Source organism: Fusarium odoratissimum (genome assembly GCF_000260195.1).
Source record: "Fusarium odoratissimum NRRL 54006 unplaced genomic scaffold supercont1.1, whole genome shotgun sequence".
Taxonomy (NCBI): Eukaryota; Fungi; Ascomycota; class Sordariomycetes; order Hypocreales; family Nectriaceae; genus Fusarium; species Fusarium odoratissimum.
Genome location: NW_022158687.1, coordinates 3038089 through 3059428, shown reverse-complemented (window position 1 = coordinate 3059428; position 21340 = coordinate 3038089). Strand labels below are relative to the sequence as shown.

Below are 21340 nucleotides of genomic sequence, written 5' to 3'. Positions count from 1 at the left end.
CATACGGAGCGGTCAAACGTTGGTCCCGGGTATCCCTAACAGTGTGGCATTGTTGGCATCTGGAGGAGCCACCATTGAAGTAGAGCACTTACAAGCCAACAAACACTACAACAGATTGCAATCATGGCCCCTGGGATGTCGCTTTTCTCGGTTCAGGCCATCCTGATCCTCAGCACTGAAGATGGCTCTCGGATATTCGCAAAGTACTTCCAGCCACCTCATTCAGCACCTAATGGTACATTCATCCTCCCCTGAGCTTCCCTCACTATGCTACCAGTGAGCGCAACGACAGCTGACAACTGTTACGAACAGCTCCCACAAGCTCGTCAGCCAACCCCTACTCCGATGTGAAATCGCAAAAGGCTTTTGAGAAGGGTCTTATCGACAAGACTGCCAAGCAGAACGGCGATATCATTCTTTACGATAACCGAATTGTGCTGTACAAGATGGAGTCAGATGTCATGATGTATGTTGTTGGCAGTGTCGACGAGAACGAGATTCTGCTCTACAACACCATTCTCGCTCTACGGGACTCTCTCCACATCCTCTTCAAGTTAGTTTCTTTCTTTTCGAGCCCGCGCAAACCATTGAAGCACCGCTAACACAGTACTATAGGCAATCCGTTGACAAGAGGACAATTGTCGAGAACTACGACCTTGTTTCGCTAGCTATTGATGAGATTGTCGACGATGGCATCATTCTTGAGACTGATCCCACTATCATCACCCAGCGCGTTAGTCGAGCACCCACTCAAGACATGCCCGTTGGCCGCATCGACCTTAGCGAACAGGGTGTCAACAACTTGGCGCAGCTAGGAAAGTCGAAACTGGCGGACTGGCTCCGTCAGGGTCTGTAGAGATGGGAACAGGTTTATGTGTGGAGAGTCGGGAGTTTTGCCGTTATTCAGCGCCGCATGCAAAACCAAAATCAAAAGAGGAAGACGCCGCGCCAGTGGTCTGGTCTGGTCTGGTCTGGTCTGGCTGACACAGGGTCAAGAAACAGAGGGTTTTTTTATACAGGTGTGCTGGTGTTCTAATTGATATGATCATTCATGCTCTAGTCTCTGAAGCCGCTTTACGGAGCCGGTTCATGACCGCCGCTGCGATATCGCTTCTATCTTCTATACCATCAACAAAAATGGTGTCTGCGCCTCGTCGATCAAACTCCCGGAGCGCTGCAAAAAGACCTCTCGCAATTCCTTCAGTGCCTCTGCCCAGATCGATATCCAAGATCTTTCCTATTGGCTGCTCCTTTTCATCCAACAGATCGCCCTCGTATACTTGGAATGGCGAGTCATCCTCATCGGGTCCTTGTACGTCGGTGAGATGCTGAAAGCTGGCGCATCGCAGACCAGCCCCTGACTTCCATCGCTGGGTGCGAATAACCCCAATAACCCTGCCCTTCCGCTCGCCGTTGCTAGCATGGCCATTGACTGTCCCATTGGCCGCCTTCAAGTCGAGAGAAGCTATTCCATTGCCCCCTTCTCCGAAACTCGACTCATAAAGCACTACTGTAGCCTTTGGACTGTAGTGCTTGTACTTCATCCCTGGAGCCCGAGGTGCAGCTTTTCCCTCTTCGCTCTTGTCTTGATAAGCTATTGATACATTCTCCCAACCGGGGCAGCTTCGTAGCTCATCTATTCCGATACCTCCTGGGCGAAGGACGACGGGGGGGTCACATAGTCCATCCACAACAGTGCTCTCCACACCTACTTGACAGTGTCCACCGTCCAAAATGAGCTCGATCTTTCCGTTGAGGTCGTCCATCACATGTTGTGCCGCTGTGGGTGAAGGTTTGGTGGAAGCGTTGGCTGATGGTGCTGCCAGGGGTACACCAGCTAGCTTGATAAGAGACAAGGCGAGGGTTGAAGATGGCATTCGCACGCCAAAGGTCTTGAGACCTGCAGTCACCTCAGGCGCTAGTTTCGACGGTACCGGGTTAGGTAGAAGAATAGTCAGAGGTCCAGGCCAGAAACGCTCTATCAAAGCCCTGTATCGTTGGGGTATAGGATCAGTTTCATCAGTGTGGCCGATATACTGTCGCAGCATTTCCAGGTCGCAAACATGTGAAATGAGAGGGTTATCTGAAGGTCGTCCCTTTGCCGAATAGATTCCTTTAACTGAGGGAGTCCGAGTAGCATCTGCACCAAGGCCATATACAGTCTCTGTCGGGAATGCGACAGGCGTGTCCTTGGTCCGTAGCAGGTGAGCAGCATCTTGCAGAGCCTCAAGAGCGAGTTTATTTTCGCATTGAACTTCCCAGTGATTCAATTTTGCGAGACCATCGCCAGGTCGAAACTGGCCTAGAGAGCCCTTGCTCGGGACTTTCACTATCCTTGTCTCCATTGCGGGCGCAGCCTGAGAGCCAAAGGTTTGTGATGTAAGTGGTGTTCTCAATATCGGGGAGGGGTAGGTGGTTTTTTGTAAATCTCGCTTTGGAAAATAGAAGAGGGTGTTTTCCGAAAGTGTAAGCGTTAGCAAATATCTTCGGAAACTATGATATTGAGGTCTGTGGCTCGGGGTTCGTGATAGTTGGGCGATAGAAAATTTCATCACACTGGGCCTCATGCTCACTCATCATGGCGAGCTAAAATGGAGCCTCTGGCTGGACTTTGATGGTTGAGAGTGACTCAGAGCTGAAGGCAATGCCCAATCGAAAACTGCTGGACTTAGGTACCAAGTTCGGCTTTGGGAGTGCCTGAGGTCTGGTGCCACTAACGTCTATTCAGTGGCACGTTAGGGCGAAAGGCCACTGAAAGCTCAGACCTAGGTATAGGTAGTCCTAAAACGAACAATATCAGTGGAGACTAGGAAGGCATGTACAAAAAATGATTGTCTAAAGAACGCAGTTTGTTGCAAGTTTTGACACCAATAATCGCATTTTATTTTGTTTGGCTAATCCTGGTGCTCTTGATTGATCTAATTTAAGGTAGCTTCAATTACAGCCCGTCAGATTCTAGATGATCAGAGAGAGAAACTTGCATCAGTAGTGGTTATCAACGTCTCACCAACCGTAAACTACGAAATACTCACTTGCATCGACTCTACTCTTACATCTCTTTAGACTCTTTTTTTTTTCTATAATCAACGCTGTCTCTTGATGTCCTTGAATATCTTTAACTGCCAGATCATCCTCTAACCAAACTTCTCGCCCGCCTCCTCTCCTCCTCAGTCAAAACCCATTCGATGGCATCGTCTTCTCCATCTTGGGCCATAACCTCATCCCACTCGTCATCTTCCATGTTGGCGACCATGAGTATTTGCAGGACCTTGGCGAAGACCTCTCTCACGGCGTAGTCCCCACGAGATACGATGTCTACTAACGCGATAAAATCACGCTCCAGTCTGATTGCACCAAGAGCATTTGTGCGGCCCGCATAGCCCATGATCTTCTTCTCCCATATCTTGGAGAGGTAGCGTGCTGTGGTGTCAAGGAGAGTGGTGTATGTCCCAGGTGTCATCAAACGTGCAATTGGCTTCATGAGTTGATCCCAACCATGCTCGAACAGTCGGGGTACTTGTTCCAGGAGTTCATCCTCGTCTTCGTCATTCTGCTGCGCTATATCTGCAATATCGTCCTCCGACAAGGTGTAGTCCGCATCACGGAATGTATCTGTCAGGACCGGCCTTAAACGGAGCTTGACAACCTGGTTGAAGAGTACCTGGATTCCCTCGTTGAGCAGCTCGGTCGTTTTTCCGATGAACGAAGTTTGAAGGGTGTGTAGCGCGTTTGCAACAAAGATAACATCTCGCTCAAATGGGAACGAATCCTTGAGGGGCCCGTTTTGGGCATCACCGTTTGGCAGGTGACTCGATTCCCCTATCCGTCCCGTGATAATTCGAGTCAAATACTCGTTGGCCATGTCCAGACTACTGATAAGAACGATGAACTGGATGATCTTGTCCTCAGGTGGGAAGCCTCCCTGGACGACCGGTCTAGGATACGATTCATCTCTCATCTTGCGCTGGATCATACCAACAAAGTCGGAGCCAAGCACTCGGCCAACTGTCGGGACGACAGAAGCAATGACATCTCTTTGTGATGTTGAAATAGATTTCTGAATGACCGCATTCACAATGTACATGACATCGTCCACCGCTAATATAATGTATGGGGCGTTGCCCTCGATCTGCCTGCTCAAGCTTAATGACAGACCGGTAGGATATTCGTCCAGCTGGAACGCTTTTTCGACAGAACGACGGAAGAAGAAAGTAGTCATGACGTTATAAGGGGATGTGAGCTTGGTAGATACTTTTCGGTACAGATTTGACTTGACAAGTACGTCTGGTATGACAAGAGGCGCCTCATCTGGTGTGTCGGGATTCTGCGACGTATAAGTTTCAGTTTATCTCGAGCTTGAATAGCCAAACATACCTTGCATTTGCCGGCGAGGAATCGGGTGTACAATGACCAGCGTCCAAGCATCACCGCAATCTCGCTCAGGAGGCCGTCAACTTCTCTCATATTGACACCCTCATCCTCACTTTCTCGGGGATTGTTGCCTACCCCTATGGCTGGCGAGTTCACCCTCGGTGTGCCACCACGAGGGGGCTGGGGTAAGAAGCTCTGGACTAGAAACGAGAATGGATAACTCCTGACGTCGGTGAGTTTTCTATCGATTCCTCTTTCGTCGCTCCAGGTGTCGACAATGATACCACCCTGGACATCCGCTTCCATCTGTAAACGTTCAATAACACGAACCATTTTTCCAGAGCCATAATGACGCTCTACAAGCCCGCCGTGGCCTTCGACAATCTGGGCGATGTGCTCAAACAACTTCGTCAAGGCGTTGGCATAAAAGAAGCCTTCCCTACGCTGTCCATTCAGGGCGTCTTTGAGTGTCGCTCGAGCGGTTCCAGCGACTCCCTGGCACACATATCTTCCGTAGACATCTAATCCGACCTCAGCTCTTCCTATCAAGGGGAAGAGCTTGAAAAATCTAGTAACTTTCGTGCCATCACTCTCCTCTGCCGCCTTTTCAAACTCTCTCAAGAAGAGGCCGCATAAACTCTCCTTGGCTTCTTCCAATGTCACCCATGGCGGGTCGGGGACTTCGACGCTGGGTACTATGCCAACAGCGAATGAACCTTTTGTGATCTCTTCTGGTATCTTGCTTGCTCTTGATATGTATCCAGCAGCAGCCTCCCAGTCTTGGGGCGCTCCCATGGAACCCACCACGCCATTGACACAAGCCTTGAGCTCCGCGACCTGTTCCACCACACCCAGCGTTTCTTCGACTCGACTCTTTTCGAGGTCCAGCTCCTTGACCCTGTCACTCAGTCGACCAGCCGTATCTGCTGCCGTTGCTAGCATGTCATTTCCAATTGAACGTGCGGCGATGACCTGCGCTCCCAGTCCAGCCCGCAGCAGATCCAGCCGCCCAAGGTCGCGGGATAAATCAGCCTGTGAAGCCACGAGAGCATCGAGGCGGGACGTTATAGAAACCTCGTGGGCATGCAGGGAGGCGAGCGCTTCACGAATCTCGGACTCGGTGTTGGCATTGTCAAGGGACGAAGTAGAGACAGCGGCTGGTGTTTCGACGACAGGGTGTTCGCTGTGGGAAATGCCGTTTTGAAGGCTTGACATTGTCATTAAGATGTCCTATTCCGGCGGCGCATTTCTGCCTTCTGCTTCGTTTTCTCTACGTTCAGGGCGAATGAAGAAGAGACGTGGGGTTTACAGCGCAAAGGGGACTTACTTGTCGCAGCTGGAGGCGTTGCTTTGTTGGTGCCACGCAGCCTCTCTCACTGGGAGAGCTCCCCCGCAATTTTCGTTATGGAGGCATACCCTGCACCCCGAGACAGAATGACATGCCCATGGCCAACAATCCCTTGCTGGAAAAAAGACACAGCAAAGAAGTATTAACAAGATAGTTTAATAGAATTTCGGTCGATACAGGTCTGTTTCTGGACCTTTATAATATACAGCTTCGGTGCATTCGCTATGCAATACTTTGTACAAGGTTTATATCTTTATGCTACAATATGTCCCTTTTAAATGAACCCCCCTAGCCCCTCTCAGTAAGAAATGGTACCTGCTATTACACCGCCTGGCTATAACCGTTTCCAAAACGCCTTTTCTTATACTTGAGATATTTTCGCAGCTCGTCCGCCCAGAATACCGTGCTACACAACAGAACGAGTCGTACGAGGTCAAAAAACCCAAGAGCTTCTGTCTGGAAAGTCTCCTGGAGCCAAGGAAAATAGATGACAAGCAACTGTCCAGCAATGCTGAGAGAGACAGCCCAGTTGAACAAGTTGTTAGAAAAGAGTCCAACTTCGCCCTGAAGCACCGACTTAGACTCTGACCGGCAGCTCAAAGCATTGAACATGTCGAAGAAGACGAAGCAGGTGAATGTCATCGTCGTGTCACGTCGGGTTACTTGTGCATCAGCCATCATCTCACGACGGTAGATGAGCATTGTTCCAATAGTAATAATGGCCGCCGATGTGAGAACGCGTGTAACAAGCGACTTGGTAAGTACTGGATCTCCTCGTCGTCGTGGGGGCTTGGTCATAACATCAGGGTCTACCCTTTCAACACCCAAAGACTGAGCTGGAGGACCATCCATGATAATGTCTATAGCATGACGGTTAGCTTGGGTGAGGCTGCACATCAGCTGTTGCACTTACTAATCCAAAGAATCTGCATGGCGTTCAAAGGGGATTTGAAGCCAAAGCAGGTGCAAATAAAAACAAGTGCCAAACTGGCAGCACTTGTGCTGAGTTGGAAGGTCAGGAAATTCTGGATGTTGTTGAAGATACCCTTGCCCTCTTCGATGGCTCTGAGAATTGTAGAAAAGTCATCGTCCGTCAAAATCATGTCTGCTGCCTCCTTCGCAACATCAGTTCCATGGCGGCCCATAGAGATACCAATGTCTGCCTTCTTTAAAGCTGGCGCATCATTGACACCATCACCAGTCATGGCGACAATATCGCCTCTTGACTGGAGGGCTCGAATGATCTTAAGCTTGTGGTCTGGATTCGTTCGTGCAAATATGGTTGTGTGTTGCATGGCCTGTGCCAGATCTTCCTCCGACATCCTGTCAACCTCGTCACCACGCAGCACAGGCCTTACGGTGTTCTGGCCGCCTGCATGTCCACTAGGGACTGCAATGTTCATGCCCAGTTGCTTTCCTATCGCAAGCGCTGTCGTCTCTGCATCGCCGGTAATCATGATGACCTTGACCCCACCTCGCATCAAGCGCCTGATTGAACGTCCAACTCCGGGTCGCGGAGGATCACGCATACCAACAAGACCCGCAAAGGTGAGGTTTTTGTAAATGTCTTCTGGGCTGTGAGAAAATGGACTCTCGCTTCGGTCAAAACCAGGGGTGCTGCGCGCGGCGGATTTGCTTCTCAAGGGGCGCGTGACGGAACCGCTGGCAAATGCCAATACCCGTAGACCTTGGACAGCCATGGCTTCGGCGGCTTGAAGGGCCTCCTGACGACGTGCAGAGTCAAGTACAATTTCCCTTCCATCCTTTTCGAGATAAGTGTCACAGGCTGCCAGAACCTTTTCGATAGAGCCCTTCATGTAAGCGAATTCCTTGTCACCCTTTGTTTCGGATCCAATTGTGACACCCATCCACTTTCGTTCAGAGCTGAAAGGTGTCTCGCTCACTCGAGGGCCGATAGATTCTCTAACATCGTGCTCCTTGAAGCGATCAAGGAGGTCCAGCATGGCAACGTCAGTAGGTTGTCCAACCCAGCGGGTATATGTGGAAACCTGACCACGTCCTAGGGTCGACGAAAGTACAGCTGTTGCGGCTTGGCCATGCTCTGTATACTTTTGGGCAAGTCGTGCATCATTCGCAATGTTGCCTATACGAAGCACTCGAAGGGTGGCCTGGTTAAGGTCTGGATTCGTTTCAGCATCATCGTGATCAGACTCCACCGGGACAGGTTCTTGAGCTCCAAAATACCACATTCGAGTAGTTGTCATGTGGTTCGTAGTAAGGGTACCTTGAACGCTCTTGTTAGCTCATCTCCGCGCGTGACGCCCAGTTTTCATACCTGTTTTATCAGTGCAAACTACATTCACGGAGCCCAGAGTCTCGACCTTGGGCATCCTTCGGACGATCGCATTATGCCTAGCCATGCGATGAACTCCCAGAGCCAATGTGACAGTTACAATAATAGGCAGACCTTCGGGGATGGCGGCAACGGCAAGTGATATCGAAATAGTGAAGATCTCAAGAAGTTTCTTCCCCTGGAGCCAGCCGACAACTGAGATGAGGCCAATTACAATAAATGAAGCTTTACTGAGCTGTGAGCCGAGGTCATCCATGGATAACTGAAGCGGTGATCTCGGACTCTCGGTACCAGAAACGCTGACAGCAATAGTTCCAAAGTGTGTATGGCCTCCAGTCGCAAAGACAATACCCTGACCATGGCCCGACTTCACCAATGTTCCCATATATGCAATATTATGAATACCGTCTCCGTGAGAATCTCCATGCTCAGAGGGGGCAAGAGAGTTGGGTCGAGGCAATTGTGATTTGTCGAGACCATATGAGCCAAATCCACGGCTACGTGCCTCAGCCGTCACTCTGACAGGCTCCGTCTCTCCAGTGAGGTTTGACGCATCAATCGTCAAGTCTGCGGCTTTGGTAACACGGATGTCGGCAGGAATGCGATCACCGGTGGTAAACAGAACGAGATCGCCAGGAACCAGTTGAGAAGCCATGACCTTGGAAGAGGTCGCATCCAGAATATCGCTAACTGGAGTGACAGAGCCGGGGGTCAAGGCTGAATCGGCATCATCTGTGCGTGGTGGCCAGGTAGTAGTCTTCCCCAACGGCGATGTCTTGCTCTGACCACGGACCAGATGGGCATGATTCGGCACAAGGTGGTTAAGAGCCTCGATAGACTTTTCAGAACGATACTCTTGTATGAATCCGACGGACACGACAATTGTCACAGCGACTGTGATGCTGATAGCGTCATCCATGTTTCCCAAGAGGAGCGATGTACCGGCCGAAACCAGAAGCAGCAGAATAAGGGGCTCCTGGAATTGCTTAACGAATCGTAGCCATAATGGCTCTGGGGGATCGTGAGGAATTTCATTCGGACCATATTCGCCGAGTCTGGTCAGAGCTTCGGTTGGAGTAAGGCCAAGGGTGAGTGATGTCCGTAAATTCGCTGCGGCTTCGCTCGGGGTCATATAGGAGAAATGATCGGCAACGTTCTGGTGGAGTTGTTAGTTTGGGTCCATGGAAATCGAGTATGTTACAGAGGATGCGCATGTTGAGACTAACCCGTGCATCAGAAGACGTGGTTCGGACGTGGCGACTTGGGCGCTGTGGACGATCGCTATCTTTGGAATCAATGCCATCTGCAGCATGCCCGGTGATGGAAGGGATGTTGGATGTCGGTAGCAAGGTGTCATTTCCCGGACCGTCGCGGCCGCCCCATGGCAGTTGCATATCGACAGAAGGACGCGCAAGTGGTTGTATTACAATTGTAGAGCAAAATCCGTCGAATGCATGGGTGTTTGAGTTAGTTCAAGATCAAATGCGCAAAGTCATGAGGAGGAGAAAAAGGCCCGTCGATGTTGGAAAGTGAATGTCAGGACATGGAGCAAAGTTGCCACGAGAAAGTTAGTTATCCCAAAACTGGACAGTTCGAAGTCAACCAAACGAAACGGCTCGCTTCAGCCCCGTTAAAGAAGAGATTCAGTCATGGGTGAACGGAAAAGTGAGAAGAGGAAGAGGCCAGCAAGAACAAAAGTAGACTTGAGGATGTGTTGGGAGACCTAAACGGAACTTAAGGTTGTCCTAAGATGTCTATGTGTCTTGTCCTTCGATGAGCGGGTCGGAGCTAGTACCTTTCAAGGCTCGGCAAGGCTGCCAGGGGCTTGCATATCGACTCTAGAAGCTCATCAGCCAGTAGCATCACCTGAAAGACGAAATCTGGCTGAGGGGACGAGTCAAGATTGGTTCTGTATTTAAGGTAACGTTAAATGATTCCCGCCCAGCTGCGCAATGCCAAGCCAATGATGCTTTTGCTGCAGGTTAAGCCACAATGGCGGACTATTTGGGTTGGGAAAATTGATTTAAAGAAACAGTCAAGACCGAAAGTTTGGGGTCACTAGGTCTCGCGTTGATAATTAATAATTGATCAAGTATAGAATGTACGGGTACCTACCTACCTATAGGACCTCATGAACCCATGACATCCATGGAAGTGATCCAATGGATATTGGTAGTGACGATCGCTTTTCATGTTCAACGCTCATGTCTTCGAAAAGGAAGAAGGCCATCATAGACTTACTACAACTATCATCATTCTAAAGGACCCAGGGGGCAGAAGATGTTGCCTCATATGAGGTGATGACCTCAGTTTCAGAAAAGTCGACGGATCCAAGCACTCAATTACACGAGCCGTCATCCACAAATTTTGGCAGTGTTGGTTGGGGGACCTTGCTAGCCGACGATCGTAGCTGACCAATTAAAACACATCGCTCTACGGATAAACCTGTCTCCGTACACCGCAATAGGTGCCTGCTCCTGCCACAGGCCTGACGTGCCCCCAGCCACGCCATTTACCGTTGGACAACGACCAGAGCATCCCCCCTCTTCAAGGTCCAGGTCCCATTTTCCCTTCTGATAAAATACCTTGACTGCCTTACATCGCGATAATCCCGCCCGCGCACACGCCTTGTCACTTTACTGCACTCCCGACACCGTCGCTATCGCCAGAATTTTGGTCGCTATAACATTCTCATTATTTTCGTCGACCTTTTCGCATTGCCTCGAGTTTTTGGGGTACGCGCGACTTTGCTTTTGCGCGTAGAGCTATCCTTCCACCAAGAGCTTGTTTACCCGACGCGCCCCCAGTCTTGGTGTTCATCAACTTAGCCTCGTTCTCCCACTAACCATCACTACCACCATTACCTGAAAGAACCCCTCAATATTCGAGTCCAACCTTTTGTCGCGTGGGTAATTGCCTCTTCTCACCTTCATACCGCGTAATTACGCGAGTGCATCATGTTCTACTCAGAGACTTTGCTCAACAAGAGCGGGCCGCTCGCCCGCGTCTGGCTTTCTGCCAACCTCGAGCGCAAGCTATCAAAGAATCACATCCTCCAATCCAATGTTACAGACAGTGTGGAGGCCATCATCACGCCTAACCAGGCGCCGATGGCCTTGCGACTAAGCAGTCAGCTGCTTTTGGGTGTGGTTCGAATCTACCAAAGAAAGACGCGTTATCTTTTGGATGATTGCAATGAAGCTATGATGAAGATCAAAATGGTAAGCCCTTCCCATGACGCGCTGCATGACCGAGTACACTAACTCTTTTAGGCATTTCGGTCTTCGGGTAACAACGACATGGCCGTCAACCTACAAATCCCCAACCGGGAAGCCCTGACCCTTCCTGACAGAATCACCCCATACGATAATTTCGAACTACCTCCTCCACCAGACGCGAACTGGCTTTTGTCTCAAGTGGAGGATGTGACTGCTGCTCCAATTGGCCGCAAAGGACGCGCTAGTCAGCGTGACATCAACCTTCAAGAAGATTACGATAACAGCCAGTTTCTCAACGATGGCATGGGAATGGAAGATGACATGATTGCACCGCTGGGGAACATTGATCTGGAATTGGATTTTGGTCTTGATGATCTTGGCCTTGAAGGGACAGGTCTTGAGCCCGAAGGTGGCCGAAGGGAGGATCGCACGACGGCTGGTCCCCAGATTGACGATTCAGAGCTTGATTTTCCCCAAAAGGACGACGATCGAGCGATGACTTTAGATCTGCCCGACGAGCGCGTTCAGATTCATGACGGCGAGGATCCCGACCTGATGGCAATTGACTTCAACCCTGACGATGTCTCCCAAGTACCTGATATCGCAGCTTACCCTCCTCCTCGAATTTCAGAGTCGCCGCTTTCCGACATCGACGAAGACCGGGCTGCACAGCTAGAACAGGATCACTCGAGATACCAGATGGCAGACCTTTATGAACCCGACCACGAGGAAGATCAGATCGTTCGACGACCAGCACAGCGCGCCAAGAAACAGAAGATACTCACACCTGATGAAGAAATTGCTCTCTCAAGTAACCACATCAAGCAACAACAAGCCAACCGTGACAATATCATAAAGGAGGGTGGATTCCTTCCCCGTGACCCCTTTCTCCTGGCTTTAATGGATATGCAAAAGAGTGGAGGGTTCGTGTCATCAATCATGGGGGAAGGCCGAAGCTCAGCTTGGGCTCCAGAACTTCGCAATATGCTCACATTAGACACTGCTCGTGGCATGAACGAGCTCAAGCGCAAGCGTGACAGTGGTATTGCTGACGTCGAAAGTGACCACGGCGCTTCCAAGTCACCACGTATGCTCGATGTCGGTTCAGACACTGGACTTGGTTTCGAGGGCGCTTTCGGCGAAATGAGCATCCCCCCAGAGGAAAGCCGCCATGAAATCCCCGCCGACGATGAGATGGGGGACGAAGAGGCAGGAACCATGATGCCTGGCTTTGAAGATACGACTGTTGCTCTGGTCCATCCCGCTGAGAGCGGTCCTGTTTCTCAAGTCACGAAACACGTAGTGCACCAATTGCGAGAGCGATTTGGTGACGATGCTGCTGACAGCCCCAGCAAGCGAACTCAGAGAGCAGTTCTCCTCCAGAACCTCTGCCCTAGACAACAGACCACCAAGGCCGATGCTACCAAAATGTTCTTTGAGTGTCTGGTTCTCGCGACCAAGGATGCCATCAAAGTCGAGCAGGGTCCTGGTCTAGGAGACGACATCCGGATAAGGGCGAAGCGTGGACTCTGGGGAGCCTGGGCGGAAAGAGAAGCTGGTGGTGAGATGTCTCAAGACAATGACGCCCTGAATGAGCCCGAACGTGCTGCAGTTGCTTCAACCGCAGTTGCTGTTTCAGCATAATCTGACAGGTCAGGTGTTTTTGCTTATTGCATCTTAACGAAAACTTGGATGGGCGGCGTGTCAGGTTATATAAACTATTGAATTCCAGCATTCTAGGGCAGTCACTCAGGGGTCGCCCAGATGGTGTTGTCGGCGTTTCGGGAGATACCACGGCTTGCGGTACTTGGTTGGATTGGTCGTAGCTCTTTGGGAAAACGGCAGAGGTCGAGGTGCAGCAGTTTCTTTTATGAACGAGTTCTGTTGGACATTGCATTAGTAGTTGAGTACAATAGTAAAGAACGGTCACTTGTATCTCGACCTTTAAAGATCTTCTCAGTACCTTGGTGATGCCATAGTCAAATCCTTTCACAGCTGCATTCAACGCGGTGAAGCGCGTAGAAAGTAGATGCGAAGAGCCCCGCCATTTAAACCCCACGTCCAATATGATCTCATTTGCTTCTCCATTTGTTCTCCAGGCATCAGACACTGAGCAGGCACCCAAATAACAAAAGCTCCTTTTTCATTAACCAGGAACCAGGCTTGTACATAAAAACACCGCAACTCGCCAAACATTTAGTCGATCGTTAAGTGCTCCCGAACCAATCCACCATGCCGCCGCCTTCTCAACTCGCCATCGCAACAGGCTCTGTCAACCGACTCCTCAAAGAGGAGGCTTCATACCACAAAGAGGTTGAGGAGGAGGAAGCCAAGGTCAAAGCTCTGAAGGAAAAGATTGATAGCGGTGCAAACGAGGATGAGAATGCTTCGTTCATGCTCAAACAGCAGGTCAGTCCGAAAGCCATCACCTTGGTATTCGGCCAAGAAAGTCGATCTAAAACAACTTAGCAAACTGCCCTTGAGCAGACAAAGGCCGTATTCGAACCCCTGCGACAAAAGATCGCTGTCGCTGTCGAGAAGCTGGAGGAGCAACTCTCTGTGAGCGAAGAGCTGAACGCTCCGGAGGACCAGGTGGTGCAGGCCAAGGAGGCGCTGGTAAAAGCCAAAGCTACCCAAGCCGATGCTTAATCGAATCATAAAACAGGACAAGGGAAGGATACTTTACGATACCACTTAGAAGACACTTGATAAAAAAAAACGGAAACGCTTCTGGACCTTCATTTATGAGGGTATCTTAAGACATAGTCGATAGTACAAACAGCCAAGTGGGAAGCCCTAATTGTCTACTTCCATCTTATCATCATTATTTTCAGGTGGCTCAACTGTCACCTGGGGTGTCATTCCTCCGTCATCATGGGCTCGACTGAACTCAGGCTCCTCCATGTCAACATCCTCTCCCGATTCTGCCTTACGCTCGTCGTGTGGTGGCATAGGCGAAACATCCCGACTGGGGGCCTGACTATCTCCCCGGCTTTGAGACTCAGTATGGCCAGAAGGTGGCTTGAGCGTGTCTGGAGCTGGTGTATCCCTCATTGGTGTTGTTCCTCCATTGAGAGCTTCTGGGTTTGGTGTACCTGCGTCCCCATCTGCCTTCATCTGGCTATCCCCGTCGGGATGAGGTGTCGCGTTACCGCTCGGTTCGTTTCTGGGTGTCTGGCCGACCTTGTCCACTTCGGCATCATCCTCAGCATCCTCATTCATACCCTCTCGACGATCGACCTCCTCCTTTTCATCTCTAATCTGTCGCCGCAAGAGCATCCCTTCTTCCATGATTCTATTGAATTGTTCTCGCCGTTCTCTCCAGGTTTCGCTGTAGGTTTCGCTCTCTCGCTCTAGCTCTCGACACTCTTCCTCGAGTTTAGCGAGGTTGGCAATTTGGTCTTCCCGTGGTCGAAGAAGGCGGTTCGATGTGATTTTTTCCGCTAGCTCATCGAACTGTTTGCGCTGTGCGAGGGTGGCTTGTGCGGCCTCGAGCTGCTCTCGAAGTTGGATATTGTTTTGTCGTACTGATTGGCAATCGGCGAGGATACGATCTTGGTCGACTCTGTAGCGCTCACGTTCTTGGGAATTTGCGTTGTGGAGGAACTGCATGCGCGTGATACTGCTGCCAAAAGCATCGAAGTCAAGGTTCATGTCCTCCTTGAGCTGCTTGAGTTTGGACCTGATATCTTCAGACGTATTGGCTCCATTTATGGCAGGATTGAATGGTAGTAAGAGCTGTGATATGGTATTGATTCGTTTGGTGAGACGCTTGAAAGGCTTCTCCTCCACGTTGAGGAGGCGAGTCTTATGAAGCTCAGCCTCTTCCTCAGGATCCAAGAGATCCCATGTGGATGCCATGGTTTGCGGTCGAGTCGCGATCGGATGAGAATGTTTGTGTAGTTTCTACGTGGGGATATGGGTCCGCAGAAAAGACGAAGAAGATAGTATGTCGGTCGCGACGCGTCCCAATCGTTAAAAAAAATTATTTGATTAAGCCTTGCATAAATAGATTTTGAGGAAGTTGAAAGGTGATTGACAACAAAGCTCAGCCTTGTGATAGCATTGAAGATGCGAAAGCAGCGAACCAATGATGCGTCGTAGTGAGGATGACTAAGATTGCCACTTTGATGATGCATCCTGCCGCCCGTCTCCCACTGCTCAACGCCTTCGCCGTATTTACAACCTGCAATAATCCATCCCAAACACTCCTAATTTTATCCCTAAAACCACTGCGCCCTTTACAAAGGCACAGTTAATCCCGATCGCATAAAGTCATTAACAACATGTCAGAAGAAGAACGAGAACTTCTGGCTCGTATCAGTCAAGTTGCGGGTTTGTGCCCCTCGCGCATCATGGTAAATTCAATTTGCTGATAAATCCTAGGCCAGATCAACCGACATAAGAACCAGCAAGCGGGCTCTCGGGGATCTCCAAGCCATCATCCTGCTCATCATCGTCGTATGTGGAAACTTGCCTTGAGGGGAGATCACTACTGATATGCTCAGAAAACTCCTATCGACATGCGAGTTCCCCGTACCCAACTCGTCATAATAGAATTGGCCGCCACCCTACAGCGCACCACCACCGGACCCTTCACTTGAATGGCGACAACTCAACTGCTTCTCGGTCTGCCAGTAGTGGTGCTGAAACACCCCCTGGCTGGGTTTCCAGAACTGATCGCCACCGTCAACTTATCAACGCCAACGTTTACGAAAAAGAAACCCAAAACCGAGCCAAGGCCATCGAACAAACACGCCAGAGAAAGATCAGCGGACGTCGGCAGCGCGAGAAGGCTCAGTTTAACGAGTTCCTGAAGCATCAAGCTACCGCTTCGAGCGCGCAGACTAACCCCGCAGACCGCAACGTGCTCACCATCGAAGGTGCCCAATTCCGCGTTATGGACGGTGGCAAGAAGCTTGTTAAAATTCCTGGTGCGTGCAAACTTCGGTGCGACTCTGACGCTTGTGCCTTACCCGCTGCAGATGCCCTCAACTCCTCCTCACGAACTCCAAAGTTCGCCACTGTTGCTGGGGTCAAGTTTTACCGAACAAAGACAGGAAACCTCGTTGCGAACAGATTCGTTAACGACCAACGGTATGAAGTTCTTTTTAGTGAGACGAAGTTGCTAACAGGGTTAAGGCGAACCGGCGCGGTCAAGAAGATAAATCAACCCTGTAAAATCTTCTCAACGACTGGTAATTTCTCTTCCCCAGGCTGGAGTGCTACACATCTCCTTTACCTAGACCGGCCCAGTGGCCATGGGGCGAAACTGACGAGTACTTTGCACATAGGTTCATGCACCAAAGGCCCTCGGTGCCGCTACATTCACGACCCGAACAAAGTGGCACTCTGTAAAGATATACTGAAAGATGGGCAATGTGTCAACGGCGAGTCTTGTGACCTCTCCCATGACATGACTCCTGAGCGCACTCCCAACTGTTTGCATTATGCCAAAGGCCACTGTGCCAAGGCTGACTGTCCTTATACTCACTCTAAAGCGTCCCCAGCCGCCCCAGTTTGTCGCAATTTTGGTTTCAACGGGTACTGCGAGATGGGAGCAGAGTGTACTGACCGTCACGTTTTTGAGTGCCCTGACTTTAGCAATACCGGCCGCTGTAAGGTCAAGGGATGTAAGCTCCCACACCGTGAGAGGGCAAGCGTCCTTCGAAACAAAACCAATGCCGCCGGCGAGCCTCTTGGAGACATTTCAAGTGATGACGAAGCTGCTGATTCCGACGATGTTGATTCAGATGAAGTTGCCGAGTTCATTGATGCAGACTCAGACCTTTCCGATTTTGAAGAACAGAAGGACTTCCTATCGATCTAGATCAATTCGTCATGTCTGTTTCTAGCAAGTAGAAGCAGGCAACCTCGGATTCCAACTTGTTGTTCTTTCCTGGCGTCTGGAGACTGGGACGGGATTCTGGTAAATGATTTCAAGATACCCATGACTTATCGGCGCCTGTAAGGGTTTTGGCTATGAAATGCCACCAGCATATCACGAAACAAAGGAAAAGAAACTAAAGATGAGCAAAAGCACGCGGTTATCAAAATGAACACATCTGTGTTCAAAAGAATACCGAAGATAGTAGATATGTATTGAATGAAAGATTCTGATACTGTGTACGACCATGAGGCAGTATTGGTGATTACCTAGATGATTACAATGGGTTGAAGATCCTGGATGCCCTCCTGGCTGTAGCTGTCGGGGACGGTTTATGCCATGACTACTAACCTAGTAGGTAGATAGGTACCTTAGACGCGGGCAAGACAAGGTGGCATTGGATGTCATCAAGGATGAGGGGCATTGTTAGCTTCAATGAACCTAATATTAGTAACAGGTGCCTTGAACTTTTGACTCTGCTTATTCGACATGGGAGCAAACAGCTTCATACCTCATTGGAAGGAAGCTTAAGAGATTGGCTTACGGTCCCAGTATCAAATGAAAACCCGGAATGCTATGACATCCCCAAGTCGGAAACATCTTTGTCCCGACGTATGAACACCACAATAGCTCTAGGTACTCTTCGAAACGAACCAGGGGTTACTGATCTTTGTTGGCGCTTAGACCAGAGATCTGAGAAACACCAGTCACATCGTGTTCAATGACAGTTCTGGTACAAGAAGCTGCAAAGCCTCGACTCAGCCTCAATCCATGCATCTGCCTGTGCCCTTGCCTGTGTCTGTTTGCGGTGCCTCGAAGGAATGAGTAAAGCGCCAGTATCTTAATAAACATGCCATTCTTACTCGACGATATTAACCTGATCTTTAGCTTATTTCGTTGATCCCGTCTCGTTCTCGATTGGGTTGTTTGCTTTCGCGAATCGCTGTGTAGATCCTTGTGAACGGACCCTTCCGCCTCCTGTCATCAATATACTGATTACAACCCTGCAAACCTCTCTTCAGTACAGATTACCATTACAGTTAGCGAAAATGGGCATACGCGATATCCTCAAGAAAAAGGACGACCTCTCGACAGGCCAACCGCCTGAGAAAGGCACCATCGATCATCTGGCAGCCCCCGAATTTACCATCATCCGCTCAGACACCTCAACCCAAGAGCGCATCTACCCGCCGTCCATGAAGTCCGTCGACAATCTACATCTCGCAGTCCAAGAACCCAAAGAAAAAGACAAGCCCCGACGATCCCTCGATGTCTTCCGCTCCGGTCGATCACGCTCTGCCTCAGAGTCGAGCCAGACAAAGAAAGAGAGCGGCGCCCGTCGTCTGTCTCAGCGACTGCACCTGAGCCGGGCACCTCCCTCGTCCGAGAACGTCCCCGAGAACCTGCCCGACATTGTTACATCAGATGAGGCGCAGTGGGAGAAGCGCGCGACTATGCTGGCGGGTCAGAATAACCGCGCCAGGAGCAACAGCAGGCCAGGCACGCCCTCGGACAGCAGTAGAGGCGAAGAGCGTGCGGTTTCGTCGCAGCAGATTGATCAGGATATTCAAGAAGCCATTCGCCTGCACGAAGAAGGGAAACTGGAGTTGTCGACGCGCATATTTGGGCGGCTGGCTGATCCTCAAGGTGCCAACAACCCGCTCAGCCAAGTGTTGTACGGCCTTGCTTTAAGGTGAGAACACTGGACAGGATATCAATGTCTCGGGTAGAGCACTTCAGGTAAAGCTTGATAGAGTTTGAAGCTCTGGAGACGGTTGAGACTTCAAACCTTGATATTTACGTTGAGCGATACCCGAAACCTTGTGCCAACCTTGTGATCTATCGAAATGAGTTGGTTTACATGTCTCGAACGCTAACATGACTCGTGTTGTACAGACACGGATGGGGTTGCGCTCCAGATCCAGAGGGTGCCGTCAAGTATCTTTCAGCTGCAGCATCCAATTCTGCGTCGATTGAGCAGATGGCTCTCCAGGCGGGCATGAAGAAGGGTGGAGCTGCAAAGGGAGAGCTTGTTCTCGCCATTTTCGAGCTGGCGAACTGCTTCAGGCATGGTTGGGGCATCGAAAAGGATGCCTACGCCGCCAAGCAGGTACGTTGACTCTGACTCTCGTGGGAGTGACATCAATTGCTGACCATTGACTTCAACACAGTATTATGAGACTGCGGCGAATCTAGGAGATACTGGTAAGTCGTACATACACGAGCTGAGGACAAGGTCTGACACTATTTGATAGATGCCATGAACGAGATTGCCTGGTGCTACGTCGAAGGCTTCGGGTGTAAGAAAGACAAGGTATGTTACACCAGAAGCCATCTACTCATGACTGCCTGCCTGGTCGGTTCAAGAGCAACCTGTACCATGAGTTGTATCGAAGCCATGGCTGCAGAGATGTTCTCGGTGAGCCTAGGTCACTTGATTCGTCGAGATACTGGCTCCCAACTCACTGCCCAACTCATTCTGTCAGAATCTTCAATCGACTCTAACCGTTTCTATACGTTTAATGATGCTTGATTCATCGCATGAGGCTGATATCCTGTACAGTTCGCGGCAGCTCGGTATTATCGACTGGCTGAGAAGGCCGGTAATAAGACACTAGGGAACTCTTGGTAAGTCCACAGGCCAGAACCTCCGTCTGCACATCGTCTTCCAGCGTTATTGTGGCGGTCTGTATTTCGATAGGCTCCGTCGACTCCGCCTTGCTCGGGAGCCACAGGACCTGGTGCCACGGAGGGCGTTCTATCGATTGGTCTTGATCCCCCATCATGCATCATACGATTCGACGGACAACCGCTGATTCAAACATCGTGCATTAGGATCTGGAAGGAAAAGTACGACCCTCCGGGCGACGGCAACCGCAAGTAGCGCAACTGTAGCTATGTGCCACTGTGACTGAGAGGTGTATCTCCACGACATATATGCCGTATAAGTCAATCAAGAGGAGAAGGAGGAGGAGGAGTTGATGGGACAGTCGACCACATAGTTTTGATTCGCTCCTTGGGTGACCAGCCAATTTTTATCCCGTATTGATGCAACTGATTTAGGGGTGTCTTGCTCACATCAACATATATGTATACTTGCCAGATGCGGTTGGGTGGATAAGACTGTGGAGGTTTGTGTGTGCTTGTGTCTCGATATCTTACTATTCTTAAGTATATAGATAGAGTACAGGGTGTTTCCACCTTGTGTCTTGTTGTACATATCGCAACACATTATCTGAGTGGTTCTCTACATATCATTAGGGTTAAGACCATTGGTGTAGCAGCCGTATATCGTCCCATCGTCACCATCTCGCGATGGATGTTCCCCCTTCTCTCACTTTGGACTTCGTGACAAAACCCTACCAATCCCACAAGGCGTTTATTATTGATGCCCAACGTCGATAGCCTAAAAGACATCATATTATTATTGGACGTCTTGGTCATGCGGCCTGTTAACGCGGCCCGGTCGAGGTCTACATGACGAGGGGTGCACGGAGGCTGTCACGGTTCATCGCTATAGCGGGCTTGTTATAGGATCAAAGTGATCTCGTCTATCTTCAGGCGGAGATATCATATTGAGAAGGGAGCTTAGCAATAGTGAATAGATTTGAAAATGCTATATTGCTGCCTGTAATTAGTGGTTGAAATATCAGCGTTTGAACTTGGTTCATTCGTCTCCTCAGACTCTAAGACCATCGCATTTTTATCTCATGCATGGCCAATGATAGGTTTGTGATTCAAGCCCATTTGTTCCTTGCGTCGAGAGACGAAGAAAAGAATCATAAGACCCCCAACTAAAGCTATCCTTTCAGCTCAACGCCCTGCAATGCAATGCCATACAATGTAGCCACGCCCGGCAACTCCCAGACGAGATGCAACGTCAAGGATTCCCCATATGAAAGAGCAAGCCATAGTGGCGCAAAACCGGTGATTCGATATATATTTGTTTAGACTATCAGCATAAGCATGAGGCCTACCACTTAGCCTCTCGTTAGAAGACCTGATTATTATTTTTATTTGGGCGTCAAATCAAGTCAACTCGTCAGTACTGTACATGCTCGTCTAGCTGATGTGCGCATCGCGTGCCGTCCCAGCGCCACGCATTGGCAAGACATTGTCTCAGACAAACCACCCTCTCGCACTGACACCCACCACTTGCATCTTCTAGCCTATTATCGACCGGTCTAGCATATGTCTCACCT

General features: G+C 50.1%; 9 protein-coding genes across 22 annotated transcripts; 5 read left to right on the top strand and 4 right to left on the bottom strand.

Moving 5' to 3' along the window:
* Positions 1-30: 30 nt before the first annotated feature.
* On the top strand, positions 31-2727 carry FOIG_01063 (uncharacterized protein). Its single transcript, XM_031197668.1, has 3 exons — positions 31-235; positions 313-553; positions 616-2727. The coding sequence occupies exons 1-3, from the start codon at positions 124-126 to the stop codon at positions 854-856; spliced, it is 594 nt and encodes a 197-aa protein (XP_031073435.1). The 5' UTR covers positions 31-123; the 3' UTR covers positions 857-2727.
* On the bottom strand, positions 976-2632 carry FOIG_01064 (tRNA threonylcarbamoyladenosine biosynthesis protein). The gene has a single exon (XM_031197669.1). It carries the CDS (start codon positions 2565-2567, stop codon positions 1050-1052), a length of 1518 nt encoding a protein of 505 aa, XP_031073436.1. The 5' UTR covers positions 2568-2632; the 3' UTR covers positions 976-1049.
* Positions 2728-2865: 138 nt separating the features above from the next.
* On the bottom strand, positions 2866-5830 carry FOIG_01062 (uncharacterized protein). Its single transcript, XM_031197667.1, has 2 exons — positions 4375-5830; positions 2866-4324 (listed from the first exon to the last, which is right to left on the bottom strand). The coding sequence occupies exons 1-2, from the start codon at positions 5590-5592 to the stop codon at positions 3128-3130; spliced, it is 2415 nt and encodes an 804-aa protein (XP_031073434.1). The 5' UTR covers positions 5593-5830; the 3' UTR covers positions 2866-3127.
* Positions 5831-5868: 38 nt separating this feature from the next.
* FOIG_01061 (Ca2+-transporting ATPase) lies at positions 5869-10359 on the bottom strand. 3 transcript variants are annotated; one of them, XM_031197665.1, is made up of 6 exons: positions 10275-10359; positions 10153-10218; positions 9260-10091; positions 8016-9189; positions 6633-7964; positions 5869-6579 (listed from the first exon to the last, which is right to left on the bottom strand). In XM_031197665.1, the coding sequence occupies exons 3-6, from the start codon at positions 9425-9427 to the stop codon at positions 6041-6043; spliced, it is 3213 nt and encodes a 1070-aa protein (XP_031073432.1). In that variant the 5' UTR covers positions 9428-10091; positions 10153-10218; positions 10275-10359; the 3' UTR covers positions 5869-6040. The 3 variants fall into 3 exon arrangements, with proteins under 3 accessions (XP_031073432.1, XP_031073431.1, XP_031073433.1); XM_031197664.1 differs by having other exon boundaries at positions 5873-6579; positions 10149-10331; XM_031197666.1 differs by having other exon boundaries at positions 5873-7964; positions 10275-10330.
* Positions 10360-10552: 193 nt separating this feature from the next.
* On the top strand, positions 10553-13249 carry FOIG_01060 (cohesin complex subunit SCC1). The gene is made up of 2 exons (XM_031197663.1): positions 10553-11254; positions 11306-13249. The coding sequence occupies exons 1-2, from the start codon at positions 10991-10993 to the stop codon at positions 12893-12895; spliced, it is 1854 nt and encodes a 617-aa protein (XP_031073430.1). The 5' UTR covers positions 10553-10990; the 3' UTR covers positions 12896-13249.
* A 7-nt stretch (positions 13250-13256) lies between these two features.
* Positions 13257-14217, top strand: FOIG_01059 (tubulin binding cofactor A). The gene is made up of 2 exons (XM_031197662.1): positions 13257-13660; positions 13721-14217. Exons 1-2 carry the CDS (start codon positions 13484-13486, stop codon positions 13898-13900), a joined length of 357 nt encoding a protein of 118 aa, XP_031073429.1. The 5' UTR covers positions 13257-13483; the 3' UTR covers positions 13901-14217.
* FOIG_01058 (uncharacterized protein) lies at positions 13838-15319 on the bottom strand. Its single transcript, XM_031197661.1, has one exon. The coding sequence runs from the start codon at positions 15110-15112 to the stop codon at positions 14048-14050; it is 1065 nt and encodes a 354-aa protein (XP_031073428.1). The 5' UTR covers positions 15113-15319; the 3' UTR covers positions 13838-14047.
* An 84-nt stretch (positions 15320-15403) lies between these two features.
* On the top strand, positions 15404-17412 carry FOIG_01057 (uncharacterized protein). Of its 8 annotated transcripts, XM_031197660.1 has the most exons (6): positions 15404-15586; positions 15638-15712; positions 15760-16185; positions 16237-16348; positions 16394-16449; positions 16546-17411. In XM_031197660.1, exons 1-6 carry the CDS (start codon positions 15538-15540, stop codon positions 17079-17081), a joined length of 1254 nt encoding a protein of 417 aa, XP_031073427.1. In that variant the 5' UTR covers positions 15404-15537; the 3' UTR covers positions 17082-17411. The 8 variants fall into 8 exon arrangements, with proteins under 8 accessions (XP_031073427.1, XP_031073423.1, XP_031073425.1 ...); XM_031197656.1 differs by having other exon boundaries at positions 16394-17412; XM_031197658.1 differs by having other exon boundaries at positions 15760-16348.
* A 246-nt stretch (positions 17413-17658) lies between these two features.
* FOIG_01056 (uncharacterized protein) lies at positions 17659-20495 on the top strand. 5 transcript variants are annotated; one of them, XM_031197650.1, is made up of 6 exons: positions 17659-18831; positions 19035-19248; positions 19310-19343; positions 19394-19452; positions 19702-19766; positions 19974-20477. In XM_031197650.1, exons 1-6 carry the CDS (start codon positions 18188-18190, stop codon positions 20020-20022), a joined length of 1065 nt encoding a protein of 354 aa, XP_031073417.1. In that variant the 5' UTR covers positions 17659-18187; the 3' UTR covers positions 20023-20477. The 5 variants fall into 5 exon arrangements, with proteins under 5 accessions (XP_031073417.1, XP_031073416.1, XP_031073418.1 ...); XM_031197649.1 differs by having other exon boundaries at positions 19394-19766; positions 19974-20495; XM_031197651.1 differs by having other exon boundaries at positions 19702-20477.
* The last annotated feature ends 845 nt before the right edge of the window (positions 20496-21340 follow it).

What these genes read in the sequence shown, in the direction of transcription:
- FOIG_01063 (XM_031197668.1), top strand. Translation starts at nt 124, where the DNA reads ATGGCCCCTGGGATGTCGCTTTTCTCGGTTCAGGCCATCCTGATCCTC. An exon ending in ACCTCATTCAGCACCTAATG is followed by an intron (nt 236 to 312) that starts GTACATTCATCC and finishes TGTTACGAACAG; the next exon opens with CTCCCACAAGCTCGTCAGCC. An exon ending in TCTCTCCACATCCTCTTCAA is followed by an intron (nt 554 to 615) that starts GTTAGTTTCTTT and finishes ACAGTACTATAG; the next exon opens with GCAATCCGTTGACAAGAGGA.
- FOIG_01064 (XM_031197669.1), bottom strand. Translation starts at nt 2,567, where the DNA reads ATGAGGCCCAGTGTGATGAAATTTTCTATCGCCCAACTATCACGAACC.
- FOIG_01062 (XM_031197667.1), bottom strand. Translation starts at nt 5,592, where the DNA reads ATGACAATGTCAAGCCTTCAAAACGGCATTTCCCACAGCGAACACCCT. An exon ending in TCCTCGCCGGCAAATGCAAG is followed by an intron (nt 4,325 to 4,374) that starts GTATGTTTGGCT and finishes TATACGTCGCAG; the next exon opens with AATCCCGACACACCAGATGA.
- FOIG_01061 (XM_031197665.1), bottom strand. Translation starts at nt 9,427, where the DNA reads ATGCAACTGCCATGGGGCGGCCGCGACGGTCCGGGAAATGACACCTTG. An exon ending in CCACGTCTTCTGATGCACGG is followed by an intron (nt 9,190 to 9,259) that starts GTTAGTCTCAAC and finishes CAACTCCACCAG; the next exon opens with AACGTTGCCGATCATTTCTC. An exon ending in CATGCAGATTCTTTGGATTA is followed by an intron (nt 6,580 to 6,632) that starts GTAAGTGCAACA and finishes GTCATGCTATAG; the next exon opens with ACATTATCATGGATGGTCCT.
- FOIG_01060 (XM_031197663.1), top strand. Translation starts at nt 10,991, where the DNA reads ATGTTCTACTCAGAGACTTTGCTCAACAAGAGCGGGCCGCTCGCCCGC. An exon ending in CTATGATGAAGATCAAAATG is followed by an intron (nt 11,255 to 11,305) that starts GTAAGCCCTTCC and finishes TAACTCTTTTAG; the next exon opens with GCATTTCGGTCTTCGGGTAA.
- FOIG_01059 (XM_031197662.1), top strand. Translation starts at nt 13,484, where the DNA reads ATGCCGCCGCCTTCTCAACTCGCCATCGCAACAGGCTCTGTCAACCGA. An exon ending in CGTTCATGCTCAAACAGCAG is followed by an intron (nt 13,661 to 13,720) that starts GTCAGTCCGAAA and finishes AAAACAACTTAG; the next exon opens with CAAACTGCCCTTGAGCAGAC.
- FOIG_01058 (XM_031197661.1), bottom strand. Translation starts at nt 15,112, where the DNA reads ATGGCATCCACATGGGATCTCTTGGATCCTGAGGAAGAGGCTGAGCTT.
- FOIG_01057 (XM_031197653.1), top strand. Translation starts at nt 15,538, where the DNA reads ATGTCAGAAGAAGAACGAGAACTTCTGGCTCGTATCAGTCAAGTTGCG. An exon ending in TCGTATCAGTCAAGTTGCGG is followed by an intron (nt 15,587 to 15,637) that starts GTTTGTGCCCCT and finishes GATAAATCCTAG; the next exon opens with GCCAGATCAACCGACATAAG. An exon ending in TCATCCTGCTCATCATCGTC is followed by an intron (nt 15,713 to 15,759) that starts GTATGTGGAAAC and finishes TGATATGCTCAG; the next exon opens with AAAACTCCTATCGACATGCG.
- FOIG_01056 (XM_031197649.1), top strand. Translation starts at nt 18,188, where the DNA reads ATGGGCATACGCGATATCCTCAAGAAAAAGGACGACCTCTCGACAGGC. An exon ending in TTGTACGGCCTTGCTTTAAG is followed by an intron (nt 18,832 to 19,034) that starts GTGAGAACACTG and finishes CGTGTTGTACAG; the next exon opens with ACACGGATGGGGTTGCGCTC. An exon ending in GGCGAATCTAGGAGATACTG is followed by an intron (nt 19,344 to 19,393) that starts GTAAGTCGTACA and finishes ACTATTTGATAG; the next exon opens with ATGCCATGAACGAGATTGCC.